The following is a 27,755-nucleotide window of genomic DNA, read 5'->3' as shown; positions in this document are numbered from 1 at the left end:
TTAATTTCTGTCATCAGTGTCTTATAGTTTTCTGCATACAGCTCTTTTGTCTCCTTAGGTAGATTTATTCCTAGGTATTTTATTCTTTGTGTTGCAGTGGTAAATGGGAGTGTTTCCTTAATTTCTCTTTCAGATTTTTCATCATTAGTGTATAGGAATGCAAGAGATTTCTGTGCATTAATTTTGTATCCTGCTACTTTACCAAATTCATTGATTAGCTCTAGTAGTTTTCTGGTAGCATCTTTAGGATTCTCTATGTATAGTATCATGTCATCTGCACAGTATCATGTCATCTGCACAGTATCATGTCATCTGCAAACAGTGACAGTTTTACTTCTTCTTTTCTGATTTGGATTCCTTTTATTTCTTTTTCTTCTCTGATTGCTGTGGCTAAAACTTCCAAAACTATGTTGAATAATAGTGGTGAGAGTGGGCAACCTTGTCTTGTTCCTGATCTTAGAGAAAATGGTTTCAGTTTTTCACCATTGAGAATGATGTTGGCTGTGGATGTGTCATATATGGCCTTTATTATGTGAGGTAGGTTCCCTCTATGCCTATTTTCTGGAGAGTTTTTATCATAAATGGGTGTTGAATTTTGTCAAAAGCTTTTTCTGCATCTATTGAGATTATCATATGGTTTTTCTCCTTCAGTTTGTTAATATGGTGTATCACATTGATTGATTTGCATATATTGAAGAATCCTTGCATTCCTGGGATAAACCCCACTTGATCATGGTGTATGATCCTTTTAATGTGTTGTTGGATTCTGTTTGCTAGTATTTTGTTGAGGATTTTTGCATCTATGTTCATCAGTGATAGTGGCCTGTAATTTTCTTTTTTTGTGGTGTCTTTTTCTGGTTTTGGTATCAGGGTGATGCTGGCCTCATAGAATAAGTTCAGAAGCATTCCTTCCTCCTCAATTTTTTGGAATAGTTTGAGACGGATAAATGTTAAATGCTTGGTAGGATTCACCTGTGAAGCCATCTGGTCCTGGACTTTTATTTGTTGGGAGGTTTTTTTAAAATTACTGATTCCATTTCATTACTGGTAATTGGTCTGTTCGTATTTTCTATTTCTTCCTGATTCAGTCTTGGAAAATTGTACATTTCTAGGAATTTTTCCATTTCTTCTAGGTTATCCATCTTGTTGGCATATAATTGTTCTTAGAAATCTCTTATGATCCTTTGTATTTCTGTGGTGTCAGTTGTAACTTCTCTTCCTTTATTTCTGATTTTATTTATTTAGGCCCTTTCTCTTTTTTTCTTGATGAGCCTGGCTAAAGGTTTATCAATTATGTGTATCTTTTCAAAGAACCAGCTCTTAGTATCATTGATCTTTTTCATTGTCTTTCTAGTCTCTATTTCATTTACCTTTGCTCTGATCTTTATTATTTCTTTCCTTCTCCTAACTTTGGGTTTTGTTTGTTTTTCTTTTTCTAGTTCCTTTAGATGTAAATTTAGGTTGTTTGAGATTTTTCCTGTTTCCTGAGGCAGGTTAATATCGCTACAAAATTCCCTCTTAGAACTGCTTTTGCTGGGTCCCACAGATTTTGGATCATTGTCTTTCCATTTTCATTTCTCTCATTTTTTAAATTTCCTTTTTGATTTCTTCACTGACCCATTGGTTGTTTAGTGGCATATTGTTTAGCCTCCATGTGTTCATGTTTTGTGTTTTTTGTTTTTTTTTCAGTTTTTCTCCTGTAGTTGATTTCTAGTCTTATAGCACTGTGGTCAGAAAAGGTGTCTGATATGATTTCCATCTTCTTAAGTTTATTGAGATTTGTTTTGTGGCCTAGCATGTGATCTATCCTTGAGAATGTTGCATGTGCACTTGAAAAAATGCGTATGCAGTTGCTTTTGGATGGAATGGTCTATATATGTCTATTAGGTACGCTGGTCTCGAGTCTTGTTTAAGGCCAGTGTTTCCTTATTTTTTTAAAATTGGGGTATAGCTGCTTTACAATGTTGTGTTAGTTTCTGCTGTACAATGAAGTGAATCAGCCATATGTATACATATATCCCTTCCCTCTTGGACCTCCCTCCCACCCCCCCATCCCACCCTATCTAGGTCACCACAGAGCACCAAGCTGAGCTCCCTGTGCTATGCAGCAGGTTCCCACTAGCTATCTATTTTACATATGGTAGTGTATATATGTCAATGCCAATCTCCCAGGTCATCCCACCCCCTTCCCCACCATGTCCACACGTCTGTTCTCTACATCTGCGTCTCACTCCTGCCCTGCAAATAGGTGCATCTGTACCATTTTTCTAGATTCCACATATATGCATTAATATATGATATTTGTTTTTCTCTTTCTGACTTACTTCACTCTGTATGACAGACTCTATGTCCATCCACATCTCTACAAATGACCCAATTTTGTTCCTTTTTATGGCTGACTAATATTCCATTGTATATATGTGCCACATCTTCTTTATCCATTCATCTGTCAATGGACATTTAAGTTGCTTCCATGTCCTGGCTATTGTAAATAGTGCTGCAATGAACACTGGGATGCATGTGTCTTTTTGAATTATGGTTTTCTCAGAGTATATGCCCAGTAGTGGGATTGCTGGGTCATACAGTAGTTCTATTTTTAGTTTTTTAAGGAACCTCCATACTGTTCTCCATAGTGGTTGTATCAATTTACATTCCCACCAACAGTGCAAGAGGATTCCCTTTTCTCCACACACTCTCCAGCATTTATTGTGTGTAGATTTTTTGATGATGGCCATTCTGACCAGTGTGAGGTGATACCTCAGTGTAGCCAGTGTTTCCTTATTGATTTTCTGTCTGGATGATCTGTCCATTGATGTAAGTGGGGTGTTAAAGTCCTCTACTATTATTGTGTTACTATCAATTTCTCTCTTTATGTCTGTTAATATTTGCTTTATGTATTTAGGTGCTCCTCTGTTGGGTACATATATATTTACAATTCTTATATCTTCTTCTTGGATTGATCCCTTGATCATTATGTAACATCTGTCTTTGTCTCTTCTTACAGTCTTTGTTTTAAAGTCGATTTTGTCTGATATAAGTCTTGCTACTCCAGCTTTCTTTTCATTTTCATTTGCATGGAATACTTGTTTCCATCCCCTTACTTTCAGTCTGTGTGTGTGTCTTTAGATCTAACGTGAGTCTCTTGTAGACAGAATATATATTGGTCTTATTTTTGTATCCATTCAGCCACACTGTGTCCTTCGATTGGAGCATTTAGTCCATTTACATGTAAAGTAATTATTGATAGGTATGTACTTATTACCATTTTGTTAATTGTTTCGGGGTTGTCTTTGTAGTTATTTTTTGTTCCTTTCTTCTTCTTTTGCTCTTTTGTGATTTGTTGATTGTATCCAGGGTCCCCAACCCACGGGACATGGACTGGTACCAGTCCACAGCCTGTTAGGAACCGGGCCACACAGCAGGAGGTGAGCGGTGGGCAAGCGAGCAAAGCTTCATCTGCCGCTCCCCATTGCTCGCATTACCACCTGAACTATCCCCACGCTCCCGTCCATGGAAAAATTGTCTTCCATGAAACTGGTCCCTGGTGTCAAAAAGGTTGGGGACTGCTGGACTATATTTAGTGTTATATTTGGATTCCTTTCTCTTTTTTGCATGTGTATCTGTTAAAGATTTTTGGTTTGTGGTTCCCATGAGGATACACACACACACACACACACACACACACACACACACACACGCACAATTTTTTAAAGTTGCTGCTCTCTAAAGTTTGAATGCATTCTAACAACCCTGCATTTTTACTCCTCCCTCCATGTTTACTGTTTTTGACATCATATTTTACATCTTTTTGTTTTGTGTATCCCTTAACTACTTATTGTGGATATAGATGATTTTACTACTTTTGTCTTTTAACCTTCCTACTAGCTTTAAAAGTGATTGACCTACTACCTATACTATACGTTTATCTTTACTTATGAGATTTCTCCTTTCATATTTCTAGTTGTCGTCTTTTCTGCTTAGAAAAATCCCTTTAACATTTCTCATAATGTCAGTTTAGTGTTGCTGAACTCTTAGCTTTTGCCTGTCTGTAAAACTCTTTATCTCTTCTTCAAATCTGAATGAGAACCTTGCTGGGTAGACTATTCTTGGCTGCAGGTTTTTTATTTCAGCACTTTGAATATATCATGCCACTCCCTTTTGGCCTGCAATATTTCTGTCAAAACGTCAGCTCATAGTCTTATGGGAGTTCCCTTGTACATAACTAGTTGCTTTTCTCTTGCTGCTTTTAAGATTCTCTTTTTATAATTAAAATGGCAAAAGTTAAAGATAATGTGTATTGGTGTGGAATTCTTTGGGTTTCTTTCGGGGGGCTCTTTGTGATTCCTGGACTGAGATGTCTTTTTTCTTTCCCACATTAGGGAAATTTTCAGCTATTTTTTTTTCAAATAAATTTTCTGACCCTTTCTCTCTTATCCATCTGGGACCCCTAAAATACAAATATTAATATGCTTGATGCTGTCCCAGAGATCTCTTAAACTATCCTCATTTTTTAAAAATTCTTTTTCTTTTTTTTTCTGTTCAGCTTGGGTGACTTCCACTACTTTATCTTCCAGCTCACTGATCTGTTCCTCTGTATCATCTAATCTACTGTCAATTCCTTCTAGTTTTTTTTTAGTTATTGTGTTCTTTAGCTTTGTTGTGGTTCTTTATATTTTCTAACTCTGTTAAATTTCTCACTGTGTTTATCTTTTCTTCTCTCAAGTTTGTTGAGCATCTTTATGATCATCTTTGTGATCATTAACTTGAACTCTTTTTCAGGTAGATTGCTTATCTCTACTTTGCTTAGTTCTTCTTCTGGGGTTTTGTCTTATCCCTTCATTTGGAACATATTCCTCTGTCTCCATTTTGCCTAAGGTTGGTTACATTTCTCACCATTCTATCAGTGTCCTTGTGATAGAATGAGTTCTCCAAAATGGCTGCTGTCAATGTCTATGTCCCTAGCAGGAGTCCCAATTGCCTCCTGCCTCTCCAGGAGGCTCTCCAAGATCAGCAAGGGGGTCTGACCCAGGATCCTTTCAAATGACTGCCTCTTCACTGGGACTTGGAGTGCATGAGACTTTGTGTGCACCCTTTAAGAGCAGAATCTGTTCCCTACACCCCTCTGGCTCTCCCATATGCAAGCCCTGCTTGCATTCAAAGACAGATGTTCTGGGGGCCCATCTTCCTGGTGCAAGACCCCCAGGCTGGGCAGCCTTATGTGGGGCTCAGGGTCCTCACTTCATGGAGAAAACCTCTGCAATTGTGACTATCCTCCTGTTTGTGGGTCACCTTCCAGTTGTGTGACCATACTGTGTCTCCACCCCTCTTACCTGTCATGTTATGGTTCTTTCTTTGTATCTTTAGTTGTGAAAGATCTTTTCTCCTAGTCTTCAGGTTGTTTTCATAGATAGCTGCCCTGTAAACAGTTGTAATTTTGGTATGCACATGGAAGAAGGTGAGCTCAGGGTCTTCCTACTCTGCCATATTCCCAGAAGTTCTTCCTTATGTTTGCCTTTTGACCTGAACAAGATAACCAGTTCATGAGTTTGCTCCTCCCCACCACTAAAATTATAACATCTCAATTGGCTAAGTGACTTCCAGATTGCAACCTGTCTTTATCAGGCATCCCATTCCTTCCCAGGAGAGGACATCAGGTGTAGATAGAGTTAACGATGAGCAATAATTTTAGTTAAGCACCAAGTTCTGCTTTCTTCTGAAAGAATATGACAATTTCCCCAAATCTGTCAGTGTTAATACCTTGGACCACAATTGAACCAATACACAATATATCCAATTTTCAAGCTGTTATGATAGTGCTGTGTTCCTTGTAACTTGAGTACCCAAAGTCTTTTCCTGGAAAGCCAAGTTACTTGTCCATACCCCTCCCGAAACAGACATCCAAGTACTCTTAATATTTAATACCCCTGAGACTCAAAAGTAAAACAGGACTCATTAAGCAAATTCATGACCAGTGACTTGAGGCAGCAATACAGCCCTCCACTTTAGTGCAGGGTTGCCCTAGATCTCAGATACCACTCTCATTCCTAGTTTCGAGCATCTATGAAGCAATTTCCCCAGGAAGTAGCCTTTCAAAGCAGGAGCAGCTGGTGGGACATAATGCTGTCTAGCTTCCTGGCACCATCCCCAGAGTGAAACTTCAAATCACTGGGCCTGTTTTTTTCCATTCCATGTCCTCCCCAAAGCTGCTTCCAGAAAAAGCAAATTGCTCTAACATAGGCAAGGTCTTTTCCCATTATTAACAAGACTCACTGACAGGCTCACTTGTTCTTTCTGGCTGCCAACATAAAAACCTCAGGGCTGTAATTATATTTGGAGGGAGGAGGCATTAGTATTCAGCATGTCCTTGCATCCATGATTTCCCAGGTCATCCTATCAGAAAGGACGTCTGGTGGTCACATGACACAGAACGCCCTAAAACAAGGGTGCTTGCAGAGATTACCCCAGGGGTGTAGATTTCCAAACTAAATATGTTGTCTTTGGGTATGAGTCAGAATAGCCCTTAAGTTAGAAAAGTCAATGACAGTCATGTAAGTGGGTTAAACAAATGCTTAGAGACAGGGAAGTTAAAAATCAAAAGCATTGGGTTCAATCTCCCTGAAGTCTATAAACCAAGTCCTGGTATAATTCCTCCTCTGGCTGGCTAGGGTTGGGGTACTTCCTCAGTTCTAAGGCACTGGGGGTGATTTCCCTAGCTGGGTTTGGGAAAGAGGGAAGTGTGGAAGAATAAGAAGGGAAACCAGGACAGTGGACATCTCAAACCATAGCCATAGAAAGTAGAATTATGAAACCCAACTAATTATTTCAAAACTTCATCTTTCCAAAGGGAAGTTACCCTAGCACCTGAGCAGAAGTGGTAGAAAGATTATGCTACATTTAATAAAAAATATCTGGACAAGCCAAGTAAGATCTTTTTCTTCTGGAATTATTTCTTCCAAGTCTTCTAAACTTGTAGTCCCAGCTTCTCTCCCAATAAAATGAGAAGGATACTACCCAGCTTTTCCCTAATCTTAGGCAACTAAGATTATATGAGTTCTTCAGAAGATAAATGTGGTGGAAATTCAAGAGGACTTTTATTGACCAGTATTCAATCTGTCCCATCCTACATCAAATTTTTAAAATAATGGAAATTCTGGGCCCTCGCTATTAAAATAGCAAAAGATAGTCATCATTTACTGACTCAGTCCTCACCACTCTCACAGCATATTGGGCATAAGACATCTTGTCAAACATATGGTATTCCAAATGTAATAGTGTTAAATATTTAATATTCCACAATGGTGTACCATAAATCAAGTTGTGAAGAGTTGTAGGCAAACCACCAACTCCCACAGCAGAGGTAAGTTCCACTTCAGGCTTTCTAACTAACTTGATTTTTTCTTGTTTAGCTTTCTATCCAAATAATTCATTGTTTTATTTTCCATTGAGAAAAAGTACACGAGCTGGTAAAACAAAACAAAACAAAAACAAAAAATAAACCAATACTTGTCAATTAATCTCTGCTTAAAACTCTCATATCAGCATACTGTTGTGTCTTTGAGCCCTTTTTTAAAATTGGGTTAGCCAAAAAGTTCATTCAGGTTTTTTTGGGGTTTTCCATGGAAAAACCCAAATGAACTTTTTGGCCAACCCAATAATTACCCAAGGTTCACTTCCTCCCTCTTCTCTCCCCAATGATCATAATAATGGCTATCCTGCCTTTAAAAGAAGTTATTGTGAACATTTCTAGGTTTTAGACTTGCCAATCATGGCTGTATTTCCTCCTGCAATTGTCTCACCTAGACCTAGCTAATACATAGTAAAAGTAATAATAACAATTAATAATAAAAATAACACATAACATATACTCCATATATACCATTGTTAAGCATTTACATAGCTTATCTCTAATTCCCATATCAACCTTACATGTAGGTACTGTTATCTATATTAACAATCAGGACAAAGACTCAGAGAAGCTCAATAACTTGGTCAAGATCACACAGCTTACTACCCAGCAGAGATGGGATTTAATTTGCATCCTTCTGAGTACAAAGTCCAAGCATCTTTATGAGTACAAAGCCTAAGCCTCTTTCTGAGTACAAAGTCCATACAGTTTTGTATAGCAACTACTTTGCAATCCATGTGGAAGTTACACTCATACTGTATCTTCAAAAGCAAAAGGCTATAACGGCTATATTGCAAGGGAAAACAGAACTATTCAGGCAGCCCTCTAAGCAATTTAATGAATACATCAGAGAAGATGGTTTTGTTTTGGAGCAGCCCTTATTTTTTCCACTAATCTACTACCTGAGTCTGGACACTAAAAATTAAGGTGAACGAAGTCAAAATATAAAGAAAAATGAAGCATATCAACCCAGAAGCTTAAGTTAAAAAAATAATTTTAGTCATACAGAAAAGTTGCAAAAATAGCATAACTACTCATCTACCTTAGTATTAGCATCTTATATAGCCATAGAGCAATTATCAAAATTAAGAAACTAATATTAACCCAATACTATTAACTAAACTACAGACTTAATCTGGAATTCACCAGTTTTCCCAACTACTACACTTTTCTCTGTTCCAGCGTCCAATCCAGGATTCCATATTACCTTAGTTGATGCATCTCTCTAATCTGTGAGAGTTCCCCAATCTTTTCTTGTCCTTCATGACCTGAACAGTTTTGAAGAGTACTGGTAAGTTGTTTTGGAGAATGTCTCTTCCTTTTGTTTGTCTGATGTTCCCTCCAGATTTGAATGAGGTTATGCATTGTTGTGAAGAATACCACAGAGAGAGAGTGCCCTTCTCAGTGCATGGTATTGGGGAGTCCATGACATTGGTATTTCTTTTTATTGTTGATATTAACACTGATCGCTTGGTTAAAGTGGTGTCTGCCAAGTCTTTCCACTATAAAGTTATTCCTTTTCCCCTTGTATCAATAATTTAAAAATACCAGGCTCGGGCTTCCCTGGTGGCGCAGTGGTTAAGAATCCGCCTGCCAATGCAGGGGACACGGGTTCGAGCCCTGGTCCGGGAAATTCCCAAATGCCACGGAGCAACTAAGCCCGTGTGCCACAACTACTGAACCTGCACTCTAGAGCCTGTGAGCCACAACTACTGAGCCCACGTGCCACAACTACTGAAGCCCATGTGCCTACAGCCTGTGCTCCACAACAAGAGAAGCCACTGAAACAAGAAGCCTGCGGACCACAACAAAGAGTAGCCCCTGCTCCCCACAACTAGAGAAAGCCCGCACACAGCAACGAAGACCCAATGCAGCCAAAAATAAAACAAACAAACAAACAAAAAACATTAAAAAAAAAAAATACCGGGCTCGGGGCAGAAGGGAAGCATGGAGCTTGGAGCATCTTGTGGCACCAGGAAGTAAAAAATTACTCAAAAAACAAAATGTAGGGCACTAGGAAAGGCACAGAGTCGATGTGAAAGAACTGCCAATGGCCAAAACTGGAACAATTGGAGTTCAAAAACAAATGACAGGGGACTTCCTTGAGACTGTGCAAATATCCTGCTTCTCCTCAAACTGTTGCCCATTAATTTTAGCATTCATCGATCGATCTTGCCCACAACAATTATTATTTTGGCACTCTAATGGTAGATTTCTATTTCTCTCATTCCCCCTACATTAATTAATTGGAATTCTTCTGTAAGGAAGAGCTGCCTCTTTTCCGCCTTTTATTTATTTATGCAGTTATTTATTTATATCAGTATAGTCTCATGGATATTTATTTCATTCTATGGATTATAATCCAATGCTATTGTTATTTGTTTTTCTAAAATTAATTAATTAATTAATTTTTGGCTGCGTTGGGTCTTTGTTGCTGCGCATGGGCTTTCTCTAGTTGCAGCAAGTGGAGGCTACTCTTCATTGCGGTGCACAGGCTTCTCGTTGCAGTGGCTTCTCTTGTTGCAGAGCACAGGCTCCAGGCACACAGGCTTCAGTAGCTGTGGCACACGGGCTCAGCAGTTGTGGCTCGCAGGCTCTAGAGTGCAGGCTCAGTAGTTGTGGGGCATGGGCTTAGTTGCTCCGTGGCATTTGGGAATTTCCTGGACCAGGGCTCGAACCCGTGTCCCCTGCATTGGCAGGAGGATTCTTATCCACTATGCCACCAGGGAAGCCCGCGGTCATTTGTTTTTGAACTCCAATTGTTCCAGTTTTGGTCATTGGCAGTTCTTTCACATCGGCTCTGCGCCTTTCCTAGTGCCCTACATTTTGGTTTTTGAGTAATTTTTTACTTCCTGGTGCCACAAGATGCTCCAAGCTCACCTTGTGATTTCACTACCCCAGCCCTAGAATCAGCCTTTTCTGCAAGGAGCCCTTCTTCCTTTTATTAGAGCATGGTGTTTGAAACCAAGATCTGAAGGCTAGGTGTACTTATTACTACAGTGGTGTCATTGCCTCTAAGTCATCTCAGCAGGTGGGACCTGGAAATATATGTATACTTACTAAACCCCCACCCTAATACACACACACACACACACACACACACACACACATACACACACACACACACCCCTTATATTTATTTCTGTATTTATCTATGTATATTAAAAAACATGGGTTCATATTGATACCCCTGATTCTAATTCTAAAGACTTTGCTTAATATTTTATCCAGTATCTCCCCAACGAGAGGGTCAAGAGGAATGAAAAAGGCTTATGCATTTAAATGGTGTCCAGCTATTGTGTAGACCAAGGGTCAGCAAACTATGGCCAACTGCCTATTTTGGTGAAATACTTTCACTGGAAAAAAGTTTTATGGGAACACAGACACATTCGTTAATTTAGGTATTGTCTATGGCCACTTTCCACTAGAAATTACTAATTGAGTAATTACAACAGAAGTTTTTTGAGTTACAAAGCTGCAAATATTTTCTATCTAGCCCTTTATGGAAAGGGTTTACAGATCCCTAGTCTAGGCTATGTTTCAAATTTTCATCTGAGAGATGAAATGGAAAGAGTATGGGTTCAGATTCCATCCTTCCTCTTATAATTACTAGCCATAGGCAAGCCACTGACCCTCTCTGTGCCTCAGTTTCCCCTTCCTTGAAGTGTTTTGGGGAACACTAAAGATCATATGATAAAATTCCTGGCATATAATAAATGCTCAACTAATGGTAGCCAGAGTTACTTCTGCAGGTGGGCTGTTTAGAATTTTGCACAAAAATAATCTATTTACAGTGGTGCTTAGATGACTAATATAGTTCACAGAGTCTGTTTGGCCATGGGGACTCTGAACCATAATTCTAAATTCAAATACTCACTGCATCACTTACTACCTGTGGGACCTTGGGTAAGTAACAATGTTTTTGAGCCTGTTTCTCCCTCCATACAAGGGTCATATATTCATAGGCCATAAGAAATTATGTCTATAAACATCTTTATGCCATGGTCCCCCAAACCGGTCAGGAGACAAAGCTGGGATGGATGCATCAAAATTAGAATCAAGATGTCTTAAAATACATCTTCCTGACCCTAGCCCCAGGAATTCTGATTCAGGAGGTCTAGAATAAGGTCCACACTAAGCATTTTTAGCAAATACCTAAACTGACTTAGTTGCAGGGCCAGGTCTGGGAATCACTGTTACTCAGTAGCAAACACCACGCAAATTCCCTCCATGATCTCATGTCAGCTCTACATCCTCACAGTGTCCTGCTACCTTCCTCTCACTCAGATAAATGCTTGGTCCATTCAAGGGTTCCTGCAAGTGCTACAGGAAACCAAAATCTCCTTCTTCTGAGCCACTGCATTATATCCCTTTATAGAGGATTAGGTCCTACTGAGAGGTCAATAAGATTCTCCATGTTTCAGAAGATTAATCTATTCCTTCAACATCCTCCTCCTTTACAAAAATACACTCTGTGAGTCTCTCCCTCATTGTATTAGTCAGTAAACACAAAACCAAGAACCAGGTGGGGTTGTGAGGAGGGGAAAAGGGGACAGGAAGATGACCAGAGACACTGGTAAGGAGGAGAGCAAATTAAAGAAGGCAGTCATCCCCAGTTAACCCCTTCACACTTTGCCCTGCTTGTCAGTAGGGCAGGGTAAGAAACACAGCCTGGAGCAGGTACAGGGCCTTTTAACCCATAGCTGGGACCCACAGTAGGGTTGAGGAATGATAAACGCTAGGTGGTAGGAACTGGGATGGAGATTCCTGGGGTCTTTTGATGTGAGGGACACACATCACTGTGAGTTCAGCACATGCCATACCCGAACACTCTTAGGCTGGTACACTGGCTCAAAAGCCAAGACTACCCTGCTCACTCTTATGCATCAACAGAGACCAGGAAGGATAGGTGTGTCCAGGAGCAGGAATACAATGGAGGCTGTCAAATTTAGTGGTGCCCAAGGAGCAGCTTGCAAAGTATCTTAACCCATCATCTGCCAAAACTTTTTTTAAAAATGAGGTAAAATTAACATAACATAAAATTAACCATTTTAAAGTGTACACTTCAATGGCATTTAGTACACTCACAATGTTGTATATCTATCACCTATATCAAGTTTCAGACACTTTCATCATCCCCAAAAGAAAACCTCATGCCATTAAAACAGTCACCCCCTTGTTCCTCTCTCTACTAATAACTTTTTATAGTGAGGGGTGGATTTTCTCTATAATGAGATTTTATGTAGCCACTGTTTGAGAAGCTATGGCAAACTCTGGGTTCAAAGGGCACAATAACATTCTCTCTTCAACCAGGTGGGAGTAGCTTTCTGGAAAGCCCTAATGTTAAGTTTCCCTTCCCCCTGTCTCATTCAGTCCAGTGAGAACAGTGCCAGATTCTTATACACAATTACATGCACACACACACGTGCATGTGCACACACATACCCAGGCTGGTAAGTTTCATGTGGTCAATAACCATGAGAACAAGTGCACCACAATTGCTCTGAGAAGAACCTATTCAGCACCCCAAAGCCTGAGTGACCCCCCCAAATGGGTCCAGATAGTGGTCAGCTCTTACCCGCTGCTTCTCTGGGTCCACAAAACGAATGCCGAAGTAGTCCTTCTCCAGCAAGCTGTAGTAGTTGCAGATGTGGTCAATAAGAAACTGCCCTTTGGTCTCCCTCTGCAAAGGAAGCACATTTATGTTTCAGCCAGAGTTTGCCTTGTACATTCATGTCTAAAATGTGCCTCATTCACTCCAATAGGTCTGTGCTAAGACAGATGAATTCACTCACCCTGCTCCCTGGAGCAGGAGCTTCCAAACTCTTAACTGCAATCCACAGTGAGAAATTCATTTTATACTGTGAGCCATTACACACACACGCACACACACACAAAACCAAAGGAACACCAAAAAGGGGAACCAAAAGGATACCAAACAATACCCTGCCTAGGTGCAACACGCTCTACTATGTTCTATTTTATCCTAGTGTATGCCATTTAATTTTTCTAATGCTATTTATGATTCAGAACACTGATTTCACAACTCAATACCTAGTAGACATCCACAGTTTGTAAAACCACACACAATTCCAAATACAATGCACCTGGCTGCTTGCTTTAACTGCTCATTCAGTCCTCACAACAATCCTGCAAGGAAGGTCCCCATTTTATATCTGAAGAGAGGCTCAGTGGCTTACCCAAAGTCACACAACATGTACGGAGCAAAGTAGGATTTGACCCAGGTCACCAGGCTACAGAATCCAGGCTCCATGCCACTTTGCCTCTTTGGAACATTGGTTAATCTACTGTGACTCTGCTAGAACACAGGGTCTGGATGGTATGGAAATGCAATGAATGTATCAGATAGAACACCCCAACTCCCACCAGGAAAGGTGGAAAACTTGCTGCCTCAGGCCTCACAGCCTCCATATCACACCCATAAATCAACACAGAAAGGCACTGAGGTAGACTGGGGCGGGGAGTCAAGGACTGGGATTCAGAGACAGGTCTGGGTGACCTTGAGCAAACTACCCAGCTGTTTCCACATCAGTAAAATGAGTTGGTTGGACTAGATTTCTAAGTTGGCTAGATTATTTTTCCTTCTAAAACTCTATGAGTAAGAGAAGTATTAGCCAAATCTGATTAAGATAAATACCATTACAACAAAACTCCTTAAGAGCAAAGACCCTTCCAAGCCCTCATCAGGACATTTGATAACTTTCTGCTTCAATCAAAGTTGCTGACAGACCCATGGAATGTTTTAGGGATGGAATGTGACCTACAAAAATAAATGAAGAAATCAGAGACATTAAGTGAAGCCACTCTTCCAATCCACTAAAAATAATTTTGGAAGATCAGTTTGGTCTATGCTATGTGATTATCTTTTCTTTAGAAACCACTACCACCAGCTTGGGAAGTTGATGAAAAAGTCATTCACTGGCCTGGGATGTACCACACTGAACAAAGGACTGGGGCTTATAAGCACATACTGTGATATGAAGCCTCCATTTTCCTGAAGTCACTTTTGAGTGTAATTTTGGATGAGTTTTGAACCTTTACTTTCTTTATAAAAGAACCCATTTGATGTAGCTCACAAGGAACAAAACATCAAAATGGAACTTGTTTTTAGATTTCTGTAATTGTTTTTAACCCGGAAGGCTCAAACGACAAGCTATATCTGATGACAGCTAAATTCAATGCCCAGAATATAATCAATGGATATAGTTCCTTTCATAGATTTATTCTGCAACCCATCCATCTTAGAGGCTGCTGCAGGATCAAATCACTGAACATAACACATGAGTTCATCATTTTATGATTGGATTGCCAAGCTCTCCAAAGCAGAATTTACTATGGTGGACTACCCCCAACAAGACATGTGGGTTAAGGCAATGCCTTGTAATGATGTGGGACCTTGATTGTGTATGACAGCTACGGTGCCCTGAAGAAGATGTAGTACTCTGAAGCACAACAAAGATTATTTTTTTAAATGATTAAACACAGCAACCAATATATACTCTACAGCAATATCTCAGACTATCTAAGATCCTTGAGAGAAGGAAACAGCACAGCAGACAATGTAGTGGCTGGATAATACAACTGCGTCTGAAACAGGGATCAATGCCTTCAGCAAAAGCAGGTGAGGCCAGTTCCCATGGGTCCACGCCACCAGGTGGGTTCCAGGTCTCTGTTCCTCAGAGCACCACCCTCAGTCCAGCAATACTGTAGCAAATTCAGCATCACCCGGGAGGGAGCTTGTTGGAAACACAGAATTTCAGGCACCGTCCCAGACCAACCTAACCTAACCTGCATTTCCCTCAGTTATTCATATGCTCATGCAAGTTTGAGAAGCATTGGTCTAGAGGAATTTTCCCAGCGTGGGAAAAGTGTAAAAATTGTACCTGTCTCCAGAGCCCACTAGGAAAAATGCCCATTTTCCCTTGAGAATTGTCCATTCCCCAACTCAGAAAAATCAAAGGTTTTTCCAGTCTATAGAACACAAACTGCCCCTGAATCTGCAGGCTGCCATCCAACCTCATCATCTCGAGATGCTCTATGTCACTGCTTCGTGCCAAGGAAGCCAGTTTACAGCCTCACGTTCTGCTCCGTTCCACTCCTGCCTGGAGAGCTGGACAATGTTCTTAAGTCATTTAAGTACCTATCATTATCATTTCTGTGCATTAAGCCCAGCTCTTGCACTAAACAAAAGGCCACCCAGGCCCAGTACCAAGAGTTGGAAGAGTTTGTTCAGGTATGTTATGTGAGGGTGCAGAAGTCCAGCTGCCAGCCCCACACGTCTCACTTCAGGGAAGGAGCTTCGGGGTGAGCACTGGTTCTTCCCCCTACCTCCCACTGCTGGAACTCTGTTGAACTAACCCAAACCCTCCACTCACTTCCTCCTGTTGATTCTGAGGGGAGAGGCCATTGTTCACACCCTATCCTGCTACCTAAGCCAGTACCAGGCACACTGAGTGTGATCGAATGAATAAATGGGGCACTGCTTTCTCTCATGAAAAACCTGGGTTCTGGAAACTAACAGAGAGCCTCAGGTAAGAAAACACAGTCCTCGTGTTAGAGACTCCTCAAACTTAGTACAATTAGCCAACCTTCACCCTAATCCATCAAGGTCTACACAGAGAAGTGCTAACCAAAGATTTCAAGTATAAGGACTTCTTTTTAATGTCAAAATTTTGTTGATTCTCCGACAAGATATTAGTTATATTTCCAGTACCAACTGAAGAGAGAAGAAAAATCAAATAGCTAATATAACTTCCTTAGAGCTATTACCCAAGTTGTGTTTTATTAATCACAATAGCATTTCACACATGTGGAAAACAATAGGGCACAAATGTGTGAGAAGGGTCTCCTACAGGAGTCAGCTGGATGTTATGCCTCAAGAAAGTGCCTGAAATATAGACTCTTTTTTTTTAACATCTTTATTGGAGTATAATTGCTTTACAATGGTGTGTTAGTTTCTATTTTATAACAAAGTGAATCAGCTATACATACACATATATCCCCATATCTCCTCCCTCTTGTGTTTCCCTCCCACCCTCCATATACCACCCCTCTAGGTGGTCACAAAGCACCAAGATGATCTCCCTGTGCTACGTGGCTGCTTCCCACTAGCTATCTATTTTACATTTGGTAATGTATATATGTCCATGCCTCTCTCTTTGTCCCAGCTTACCCTTCCCCCTCCCCATGTCCTCAGGTCCATTCTCTAGTAGGTCTGCGTCTTTATTCCCATCCTGCCCCTAGGTTCTTCATAACCTTTTTTTTTTTTTTTTTTAGATTCCAGAAATATAGACTTTTGATGCCATCTCTAAATGAGGTTATACAATCTCAGGGTTGAAAGAATAATTTGTTCACCATAGTTAAACTGTTGTCCCAATACTGGCTCTCACCACCTATAGTGCACTGTGAATTGATATTTTTATAAAGACTATATTAAAATATTGTAAATATAGTTGTAATATTTTTAATGTGTTAAAAATCTAAACCAATCTAGCCAAGGTGTGGTCTGTGGACAGTGCTGGAATGTAAAATCTTTGTTACCAGTCTTCCATAAGTGGAGAAATTAAGAGTAATTTATTTTATTGTGTTTTCTACAAGTATTAGTCCAAATCAGATTGGGGGAACAAGATCTAGTTCTAGTTTCTCACCACAGACAGTTTGATGTGCTGATCTAAACTGGGCTGCCATGTTTGAGGGTTTGGTTTGGGATTTCTTTACCCCAGAAACCTCAAAGTATGAAGGGGGCTAGGCCCTCTCTCCATCTTCTTTGTCCAGTTTTTGTGGACAATTCTTGGTATGCGTGTGGATCCCTGAACTCCTTGCAATAATCCCACATTCTCTTAGCGTTCTCTCCCACAGACTGGACAGGAAACTAATTTTTGTAATCACAAACCAGACTATTTTTCAGAAAATCCCATCTCTCCTCCCCACCCCAAAACATGTATTAGAAAGCCTTAAGCAAGTCATGAAATCTCTGAGGCTTAGTTGCTTCTTGTATGAAAGGGGAATAACAATGATAACTTCCAAATCTACCCCACCAGATTATTTTGAGGCTCATTCACATATTTGTTAAGCATCTATTATACAGCAGGCATTGGGATAGGAATTAGAGAAAAATAGTGAGCAAAACACAATTTATCATCTCACAGACCTTAAAACCCTGTGGTTTGTAAAATGTGAAAGCATTCTTGCAAACTGCAAAGCCCTATACCAATGTAAGATGTCATTATTAATAATATTAAGAATTATCGTAATCTTAAATCTTTGTCTCCAGTTTCATAGATCAAGATACAAAGAAGTTAAGAGGAATAGTGTTGACCTCCCAGAACTGGCCTCTGTGGGTGAAAAAGTGAACAAAGAGACAAAGAACTCATTATTTTTGCTTAACTCCTCTTGCAGCCAATTGCTGGTGATGCATTTACTTCAACTCCCTGGTTCAATGGCAAAGTTAAAATAACAATAAATTTGTGCTTAAAGAAAAAGAACAAGCAAAATCAACTGGCTAAGTCAGCCATGGCTTGTCTTCAATGAAAAAGTATGGCAGATTTTAATCCTTAATTATTAAAACTCTAGGTCAAGATGTTTGTTTAGCTGGAAGTATTCCTTTTTTATGTAAAAATTTTAAAAACTGAGGGAGGGGTAAGATGGCGGAAGAGTAAGACGCGGAGATCACCTTCCTTCCCACAGATACAGCAGAAATACATCTACACGTGGAACTGCTCCTACAGAACACCCACTGAACGCTGGCAGAAGACGTCAGACCTCCCAAAAGGCAAGAAAATCCCCACGTACTTGGGTAGGGTAAAAGAAAAAAGAAATAACAGAGACAAAAGAATAGAGACGGGACCTGCGCCAGTGGGAGGGAGCCGTGAAGGAGGAAAGGTTTCCAGGCACTAGGAAGCCCCTTTGCGGGCAGAGACTGCGGGTGGCAGAGGGGGGAAGCTTCGGAGCCGCGGAGGAGAGCGCAGCCACGGGGGTGCGGAGGGCAAAGCGGAGAGACTCCCGCACAGAGGCTCGGCGCCAACCAGCACTCACCAGCCCGAGAGGCTTGTCTGCTCACTCGCCGGGGCGGGCGGGGGCTGGGAGCTGAGGCTCGGGCTTCGGTGCTAGCCGGGAGGGAGTCCGGGAAAAAGTCTGCAGCTGCCGAAGAGGCAAGAGACTTTTTCTTGCCTCTTTGTTTCGCGGCGCGCAAGGAGAGGGGATTCAGAGCGCTGCCTAAACGAAATCCAGAGACGGGTGCGAGCCGCGGCTATCAGCGCGGATCCCACAGCAACAGGGGCGCAGAGGGAAAAACGGAGAGATTCCCGCACAGAGGCTCAGCGCCGAGCAGCGCTCACCAGCCCGAGAGGCTTGTCTGCTCACCCGCTGGGGCAGGCGGGGCTGGGAGCTGAGGTGCGGGCTTTGGTCAGATCGCAGGGAGAGGACTGGGGTTGGCGGCGTGAACACAGCCTGAAGGGAACACAGCCTGAAGGGGTTGGCGTGCCGCGGCGAGCCGGGAGGGAGCCGGAGAGGAGGTCTGCAGCCACCGAAGAGGCAAGAGACTTTTTCTTGCCTCTTTGTTTCACGGCGCGCAAGGAGAGGGGATTCAGAGCGCCGCCTAGACGAACTCCAGAGGCGGGCGCGAGCCGCGGCTAACAGCGCGGACCCCAGAGACTGGTAGGAAACGCTAAGGCTGCTGCTGCCGCCACCAAGAAGCCTGTGTGCGAGCCCAGGTCACTCTCCACACTGCCCCTCCCGGGAGCCGGTGCAGCTCGCCACTGCCAGGCTCCCGTGATCCGGGGACAACTTCCCCGGGAGAACACACAGCGCGCCTCAGGCTGCTGCAACGTCACGACGCCTCTGACGCCGCAGGCTCGCCCCGCCTCCTCCGTACCGCTCCCTCCCCCGGCCTGAGTGAGCCAGAGCCCCCGAAGCAGCTGCTCCTTTAACCCCGTTCTGTCTGGGCGGGGAACGGACGCCCTCAGGCGATGTACATGCAGAGGCGGGTCCAAATCCAAAGCTGAACACTGGGAGCTGTAGGAACAAAGAAGAGAAAGGGAAATCTCTCCCAGCAGCCTCAGAAGCAGCGGATTAAAGCTCCACAAACAACTTGATGTGCCTGCATCTGTTGAATACCTGAATAGACAACGAATCATCCCAAATTCAAAAGGTGGACTTTAGGAGCAGGATATATTAATTTCCCCTTTTCCTTTTTTTGTGAGTGTATATGTGTGTGCTTCTGGGTGAGATTTTGTCTGTATAGCTTTGTTTTCACCATCAGTCCTAGGGTTAGGTCCGTCAATTTTTTTTTTTTTTTTTTTTTTTTACTTAAAAAAAATTTTTTTTCCTAATGTATGCTTTCTTTTTTTTTTTTTTACTTAAAAAAATTTTTTTTTCCTAATATATGCTTTCTTAATAATTTTTTCCGTATTTTCTATTTTTAGAAATTAAAAAAATTTTTAATAAGTTTTTTCATATTTTTTATTTTAAAAAATTAAAATTTTTTTTCTTAATAAATTTTTTCTTAAAAATCTTTTTCTTATTTTTTACTATAAAAAATTAATAAATCTGTTTCTAAAAATTAAAAAAAAATTTTTCTGAATACATTTACTCTTAATAATTTTTTTTTCTTATTTTTTATTATAATAGCTTTATTTTATTTTATCCTCTTTTTATCTTTCTATTTTTTTCTCCCTTATATTCTGAGCTGTGTGGATGAAAGGCTCTTGGTGCTCCAGCCAGGCATCGGGGCTGTGCCTCTGAGGTGGGAGAGCCAACTTCAGGACACTGGTCCACAAGACACCTCCCAGCTCCACGTAATACCAAACGGCAAGAATCTCTCAGAGATCTCCATCTCAACATCAAGACCCAGCTTCACTCAACGACCAGCAAGCTACAGGGCTGGACACCCTATGCCAAACAAGTAGCAAGACAGGAACACAGCCCCATCCATTAGCAGGGAGGCTGCCTAAAATCATAAGGCCACAGACACCCCAAAACACACCACCAGACGTGGACGTGCCCACCAGAAAGACAAGATTCAACCTCATCAACCAGAACACAGGCAATAGTCCCCTCCACCAGGAAGCCTACACAACCCACTGAACCAACCTTACCCACTGGGGACAGATACCAAAAACAACGAGAACTACGAACCTGCAGCCTGTGAAAAGGAGACCCCAAACACAGTAAGATAAGCAAAATGAGACGACAGAAAAACACACAGCAGTTGAAGGAGCAGGGTCAAAACACACCAGACCTAACAAATGAAGAGGAAATAGGTAGTCTACCTGAAAAAGAATTCAGAATAATGATAGTAAGGATGATCCAAAATCTTGGAAATAGAATAGACAAAATGCAAGAAACATTTAACAAGGACGTAGAAGAACTAAAGAGGAAGCAAGCAACGATGAAAAACACAATAAATGAAATTAAAAATACTCTAGATGGGATCAATAGCAGAATAACTGAGGCAGAAGAAAGGATAAGTGACCTGGAAGATAAAATGGTGGAAATAACTACTGCAGAGCAGGATAAAGAAAAAAGAATGAAAAGAACTGAGGACAGTCTCAGAGACCTCTGGGACAACATTAAACGCACCAACATTCGAATTATAGGGGTCCCAGAAGAAGAAGAGAAAAAGAAAGGGACTGAGAAAATATTTGAAGAGATTATAGTTGAAAACTTCCCTAATATGGGAAAGGAAATAGTTAATCAAGTCCAGGAAGCACAGAGAGTCCCATACAGGATAAACCCAAGGAGAAACACGCCAAGACACATATTAATCAAACTGTCAAAAATTAAATATAAAGAAAACATATTAAAAGCAGCAAGGGAAAAACAACAAATAACACACAAGGGAATCCCCATAAGGTTAACATCTGATCTTTCAGCAGAAACTCTGCAAGCCAGAAGAGAGTGGCAGGATATACTTAAAGTGATGAAGGAGAAAAACCTACAACCAAGGTTACTCTACCCAGCAAGGATCTCATTCAGATTTGATGGAGAAATTAAAACCTTTACAGACAAGCAAAAGCTGAGAGAGTTCAGCACCACAAAACCAGCTTTACAACAAATGCTAAAGGAACTTCTCTAGGCAGGAAACACAAGAGAAGGAAAACACCTACAATAACAAACCCAAAACATTTAAGAAAATGGGAATGGGAACATACATATCGATAATTACCTTGAATGTAAATGGATTAAATGCTCCCACCAAAAGACACAGACTGGCTGAATGGATACAAAAACAAGACCCATATATATGCTGTCTACAAGAGACCCACTTCAGACCTAGAGACACATACAGACTGAAAGTGAGGGGATGGAAAAAGATATTCCATGCAAATGGAAATCAAAAGAAAGCTGGAGTAGCAATTCTTATATCAGACAAAATAGACTTTAAAATAAAGAATATTATAAGAGACAAAGAAGGACACTATATAATGATCAAGGGATCGATCCAAGAGGAAGGTATAACAATTGTAAATATTTATGCACCCAACATAGGAGCACCTCAATACATAAGGCAAATACTAACAGCCATAAAAGGGGAAATTGACAGCAACACAATCATAGTAGGGGACTTTAACACCCCACTTTCACCAATGGACAGATCATCCAAAATGAAAATAAATAAGGAAACACAAGCTTTAAATGATACACTAAACAAGATGGACTTAAAATTGATATTTATAGGACATTCCACCCAAAAACAACAGAATACACATTTTTCTCAAGTGCGCATGGAACATTCTCCAGGATAGATCATATCTTGGGTCACAAATCAAGCCTTGGTAAATTTAAGAAAATTGAAATCGTATCAAGTATCTTTTCCGACCACAACGCTATGAGACTAGATATCAATTACAGGAAAAGATCTGTAAAAAATACAAACACATGGAGGCTACACAATACACTACTTAATAATGAAGTGATCACTGAAGAAATCAAAGGGGAAATCAAAAAATACCTAGAAACAAATGACAATGGAGATACGACGACCCAAAACCTATGGGACGCAGCAAAAGCAGTGCTAAGAGGGAAGTTTATAGCAATACAAGCCTACCTCAAGAAACAGGAAACATCTCGAATAAACAACCTAACCTTGCACCTAAAGCAATTAGAGAAAGAAGAACAAAAAAACCCCAAAGCTAGCAGAAGGAAAGAAATCATAAAGATCAGGTCAGAAATAAATGAAAAAGAAATGAAGGAAACAATAGCAAAAATCAATAAAACTAAAAGCTGGTTCTTTGAGAAGATAAACAAAATTGATAAACCATTAGCCAGACTCATCAAGAGAAAAAGGGAGAAGACTCAAATCAATAGAATTAGAAATGAAAAAGGAGAAGTAACCACTGACACTGCAGAAATACAAAAGATCATGAGAGATTACTACAAGCAACTCTACGCCAATAAAATGGACAACCTGGAAGAAATGGACAGATTCTTAGAAATGCACAAACTGCCGAGACTGAACCAAGAAGAAATAGAAAATATGAACAGACCAATCACAAGCACTGAAATTGAAACTGTGATTAAAAACCTTCCAACAAACAAAAGCCCAGGACCAGATGGCTTCACAGGTGAATTCTATCAAACATTTAGAGAAGAGCTAACACCTATCCTTCTCAAACTCTTCCAAAATATTGCAGAGGGAGGAACACTCCCAAACTCATTCTACGAGGCCACCATCACCCTGATACCAAAACCAGACAAAGATGTCACAAAGAAGGAAAACTACAGGCCAATATCACTGATGAACATAGATGCAAAAATCCTCAACAAAATACTCGCAAACAGAATCCAACAGCACATTAAAAGGATCATACACCATGATCAAGTGGGGTTTATCCCAGGAATGCAAGGATTCTTCAATATACGTAAATCAATCAATGTGATACACCATATTAACAAATTGAAGGAGAAAAACCATATGATCATCTCAATAGATGCAGAGAAAGCTTTCGACAAAATTCAACACCCATTTATGATAAAAGCCCTGCAGAAAGTAGGCATAGAGGGAACTTTCCTCAACATAATAAAGGCCATATATGACAAACCCACAGCCAACATTGTTCTCAATGGTGAAAAACTGAAACCATTTCCACTAAGATCAGGAACAAGACAAGGTTGCCCACTCTCACCACTATTATTCAACATAGTTTTGGAAGTGTTAGCCACAGCAATCAGAGAAGACAAAGAAATAAAAGGAATCCAAATCGGAAAAGAAGAAGTAAAGCTGTCACTGTTTGCAGATGACATGATACTATACATAGAGAATCCTAAAGATGCTACCAGAAAACTCCTAGAGCTAATCAATGAATTTGGTAAAGTAGCAGGATACAAAATTAATGCACAGAAATCTCTTGCATTCCTATACACTAATGACGAAAAATCTGAAAGTGAAATTAAGAAAACACTCCCGTTTACCATTGCAACAAAAAGAATAAAATATCTAGGAATAAACCTACCTAAGGAGACAAAAGACCTGTATGCAGAAAATTATAAGACACTGATGAAAGAAATTAAAGATGATACAAACAGATGGAGAGATATACCATGTTCCTGGATTGGAAAAATCAACATTGTGAAAAAGTCTACTACCCAAAGCAATCTACAGATTCAATGCAATCCCTATCAAACTACCACTGGCATTTTTCACAGAACTAGAACAAAAAATTTCACAATTTGTATGGAAACACAAAAGACCCCGAATAGCCAAAGCAATCTTGAGAACGAAAAATGGAGCTGGGGGAATCAGGCTCCCTGACTTCAGACTATATTACAAAGCTACAGTAATCAAGACAGTTTGGTACTGGCACAAAAACAGAAATATAGATCAATGGAACAGGATAGAAAGCCCAGAGATAAACCCACGCACATATGGTCACCTTATCTTTGATAAAGGAGGCAAGCATATACAGTGGAGAAAAGACAGCCTCTTCAATAAGTGGTGCTGGGAAAATTGGACAGGTACATGTAAAAGTATGAAATTAGAACACTCCCTGACACCATGCACAAAAATAAACTCAAAATGGATTAAAGACCTAAGTGTAAGACCAGACACTATCGAACTCTTAGAGGAAAACATAGGCAGAACACTCTATGACATACATCACAGCAAGATTCTTTTTGACCCAGCTCCCAGAGAAATGGAAATAAGAACACAAATAAACAAATGGGACCTAATGAAACTTAAAAGCTTTTGCACAGCAAAGGAAACCATAAACAAGACCAAAAGACAACCATCAGAATGGGAGAAAATATTTGCAAATGAAGCAACTGACAAAGGATTAATCTCCAAGATTTACAAGCAGCTCATGCAGCTCAATAACAAAAAAACGAACAACCCAATCCAAAAATGGGCAGAAGACCTAAATAGACATTTCTCCAAAGAAGATATACAGATGGCCAACAGACACATGAAAGAATGCTCAACATCATTAATCATTAGAGAAATGCAAATCAAAACTACAATGAGATATCATCTCACACCGGTCAGAATGGCCATCATCAAAAAATCTAGAAACAATAAATGCTGGAGAGGGTGTGGAGGAAAGGGAACTCTCTTGCACTGTTGGTGGGAATGTAAATTGATACAGCCACTATGGAGAACAGTATGGAGGTTCCTTAAAAAACTACAAATAGAACTACCATACGACCCAGCAATCCCACTACTGGGCATATACCCTGAGAAAACCATAGGTCAAAAAGAGTCATGTACCAAAATGTTCATTGCAGCTCTATTTACAATAGCCAGGACATGGAAGCAACCTAAATGTCCATCGACAGATGAATGGATAAAGAAGATGTGGCACATATATACAATGGAATATTACTCAGCCATAAAAAGAAATGAAATGGAGGTATTTGTAATGAGGTGGATGGAGTTAGAGTCTGTCATACAGAGTGAAGTAAGTCAGAAAGAGAAAAACAAATACAGTATGCTAACACATATATACGGAATCTAAGGGAAAAAAAAAGCCATGAAGAACCTAGTGGCAAGACGGGAATAAAGACACAGACCTACTAGAGAATGGACTTGAGGATATGGGGAGGGGGTGGGGTGAGATGTGACAGGGTGAGAGAGTGTCATGGACATATATACACTACCAAATGTAAAATAGATAGCTAGTGGGAAGCAGCCGCATAGCACAGGGAGATCAGCTCGGTGCTTTGTGACCACCTAGAGGGGTGGGATGGGGAGGGTGGGAGGGAGGGAGATGCAAGAGGGAAGAGATATGGGAACATATTGTATATGTATAACTGATTAACTTTGTTATAAAGCAGAAGCTAACACACCATTGTAAGGCAATTATACTTCAATAAAGATGTTTTAAAAAATTAAAAAAAATAAATAAATAAAGGACAAAAATTAACTTTAGAAACTCAAAATAAATAAATAAATAAATAAATAAAATTTTAAAAACTTTTATTGAAATATAGTTGATTTATAGTGTGTTAGTTTCAGGTGTACAGCAAAGTGATTCAGTTATACATACATATATACATATACATATATATATATATATTCAAGACATTTTGATACCTTTTGCATATTGGTTAAATGAGGAAAAGAGTACCAACCCCCAAAATACTTAATGTGTTGCTATAAACCAACGCTTAGAGTTTGAAAAGGTAACTTCAGGAATGAAGGTTTCAACATAATAATGATAATTACTATATATTAAACACTGTACACCAAGAATTGTGTTACCTACTTGCATTTAATCTCTGGATAACACACTGAGGTAATTCATGTCCTCCCCATGTTACAGATTTTTTAAATGGACTCAGAAAAGTTAAGTTTGTTTGTAAGTGTGTCAAACCCAGGTCCAACACAGTGCCCAAGCAGTTGTAGGAACTCAATTTGCCTATCTGACCCCTATTCTCTATGTGGAGACAGAAGAAAAACAACAACATGAGGATTTGGGAACAGTATCAAGTGCCCCAATTACTAGAATTTGGACATTGGCAGGAAGAAGCACTGGGTTATCAACCACCACACGAGACCTAGAGAGACGCAGTTTTATAAAATACAAACCACATTATCATAGACGTCATTGGTTAATTGCCCAGCATCCATACACCCCTTTGTCTTTCCTAATAGAACCCAGATTTTGTTCAGGTATGCACATATGTGTGCACACACCTAATACATACATATACACACAGGTAGACGCAAAGCCCATAAGCCTCAGGAAACTATAACCCACCCTTACCTCCAGGGCTCAAGCTCAGCTGGTATAAGGATAATCTCATCCCTCTTGTCTGATTGGCTCAGGAAAGGACACATGACCTAGTTTAGGCCAATGAGACATGAGGAGCAATTGACCATGTTTTCTGGGACGGCTCTTGTTTACTCTTCTGAAAGAGCTTATGGAAGAGACTTTCTGTTCTCTCTGGATGATGTGACATAAAGGCGTGAGGCCTTGAACTGCTGCAGCCATTTTGAAACCAGCTTGGGGATGAAGGTATCACTGGGTGGAGCCAAAATATTTATAAGGAAAGTGGAGCTTGTGTTTCCAGATTATCAATCATGAAGCTCACCCTAAGTGTGAACTTCCAGGGATGCCAACAAAATTCCTTGTTTTTTCAGCCAGTACAAGTTGATTTTTCTGCTTGTTGCACCCAAAATGTTGACTCTGGAGAGAGGGTAAACCAGTGCCTCAGGCCAAGTAGGAGAGCACAGAGAGGACAATAGTGCTGGTGTGAAACACAATTAGAGGTTATTGACTAATGAACCAGAGAGCTAAGTCCATCTACCGACAGGTTCTATTTGGCCAGCACGGTGTTTTTGTATCTTTAAATTGGGAGACTGCACATGAAATCTGGATGATGGCTGCTCTTGAAAAGGCGGAGGGTCTGGAAACTAGGCCATGAAGGTCTGCTGAGCTCAGGATTGGCTGCCCCTTCTGGCGGTGGGGGTGGGGGGAGTTGGGGGTCTTGCATCCGTTCTATCATCTTCCACATCTTCCACTTCCCTTACTTCCCTGATCCCCAGAGAAATTTGAGTTTACAACCCTGACCTGAGGCAAACTAGAGGCTTTCAAAAGGGTTCCTTGTAAGAGTTTTCCTTGGAACTGCTCAGAAGCACCCTCACAGCCAGAAAAAGTCCTCAGTGGACACAGCTTTGAGTTGCCCTCTGAGGCCATCCAGCCACTGAAATCCTAGGATCTTTGAGGGAAGAAGGGTCCAACACAGACCAGACTTCAGGGAGGATCACTGAGATGAGGGGAGCAGGCAATGGTCTGAAGAATGAGAGCACAGACCAGGACGCTGGAAACAGTTCATTTTGGGGCTGGTACTGTGCCCCCAGGAACCCTCTCTGACAAACAGAAGTGGGGCT

At 40.6% G+C, this 27,755-nt stretch overlaps 1 protein-coding gene and 1 long non-coding RNA gene across 5 annotated transcripts in view; one reads left to right on the top strand and one right to left on the bottom strand.

Moving 5' to 3' along the window:
- Positions 1-21,453, top strand: part of LOC309633029 — a 329,590-nt gene extending 308,137 nt beyond the window's left edge. Inside the window, exon 3 of the long non-coding RNA XR_014247255.1 lies at positions 21,232-21,453. This is a non-coding gene — a long non-coding RNA (uncharacterized lncRNA). The remainder of the gene's footprint in view (positions 1-21,231) is intronic.
- The window catches only part of FRMD3 (FERM domain containing 3), a 380,805-nt gene that overhangs the window by 142,343 nt on the left and 210,707 nt on the right, over positions 1-27,755 (bottom strand). For all 4 annotated transcript variants that reach the window (XM_082401188.1, XM_082401187.1, XM_082401186.1 and 1 more), the window contains one exon: positions 12,984-13,088. In XM_082401188.1, coding sequence (XP_082257314.1) covers positions 12,984-13,088 — 105 coding nt within the window. The remainder of the gene's footprint in view (positions 1-12,983; positions 13,089-27,755) is intronic.

This window comes from Balaenoptera borealis, assembly GCF_965194805.1.
Source record: "Balaenoptera borealis genome assembly, chromosome: 8".
Lineage (NCBI taxonomy): Eukaryota > Metazoa > Chordata > Mammalia > Artiodactyla > Balaenopteridae > Balaenoptera > Balaenoptera borealis.
The sequence above is the reverse complement of the archived record's forward strand: the minus strand, read 5'-3'. Positions and strand labels throughout refer to the sequence as shown.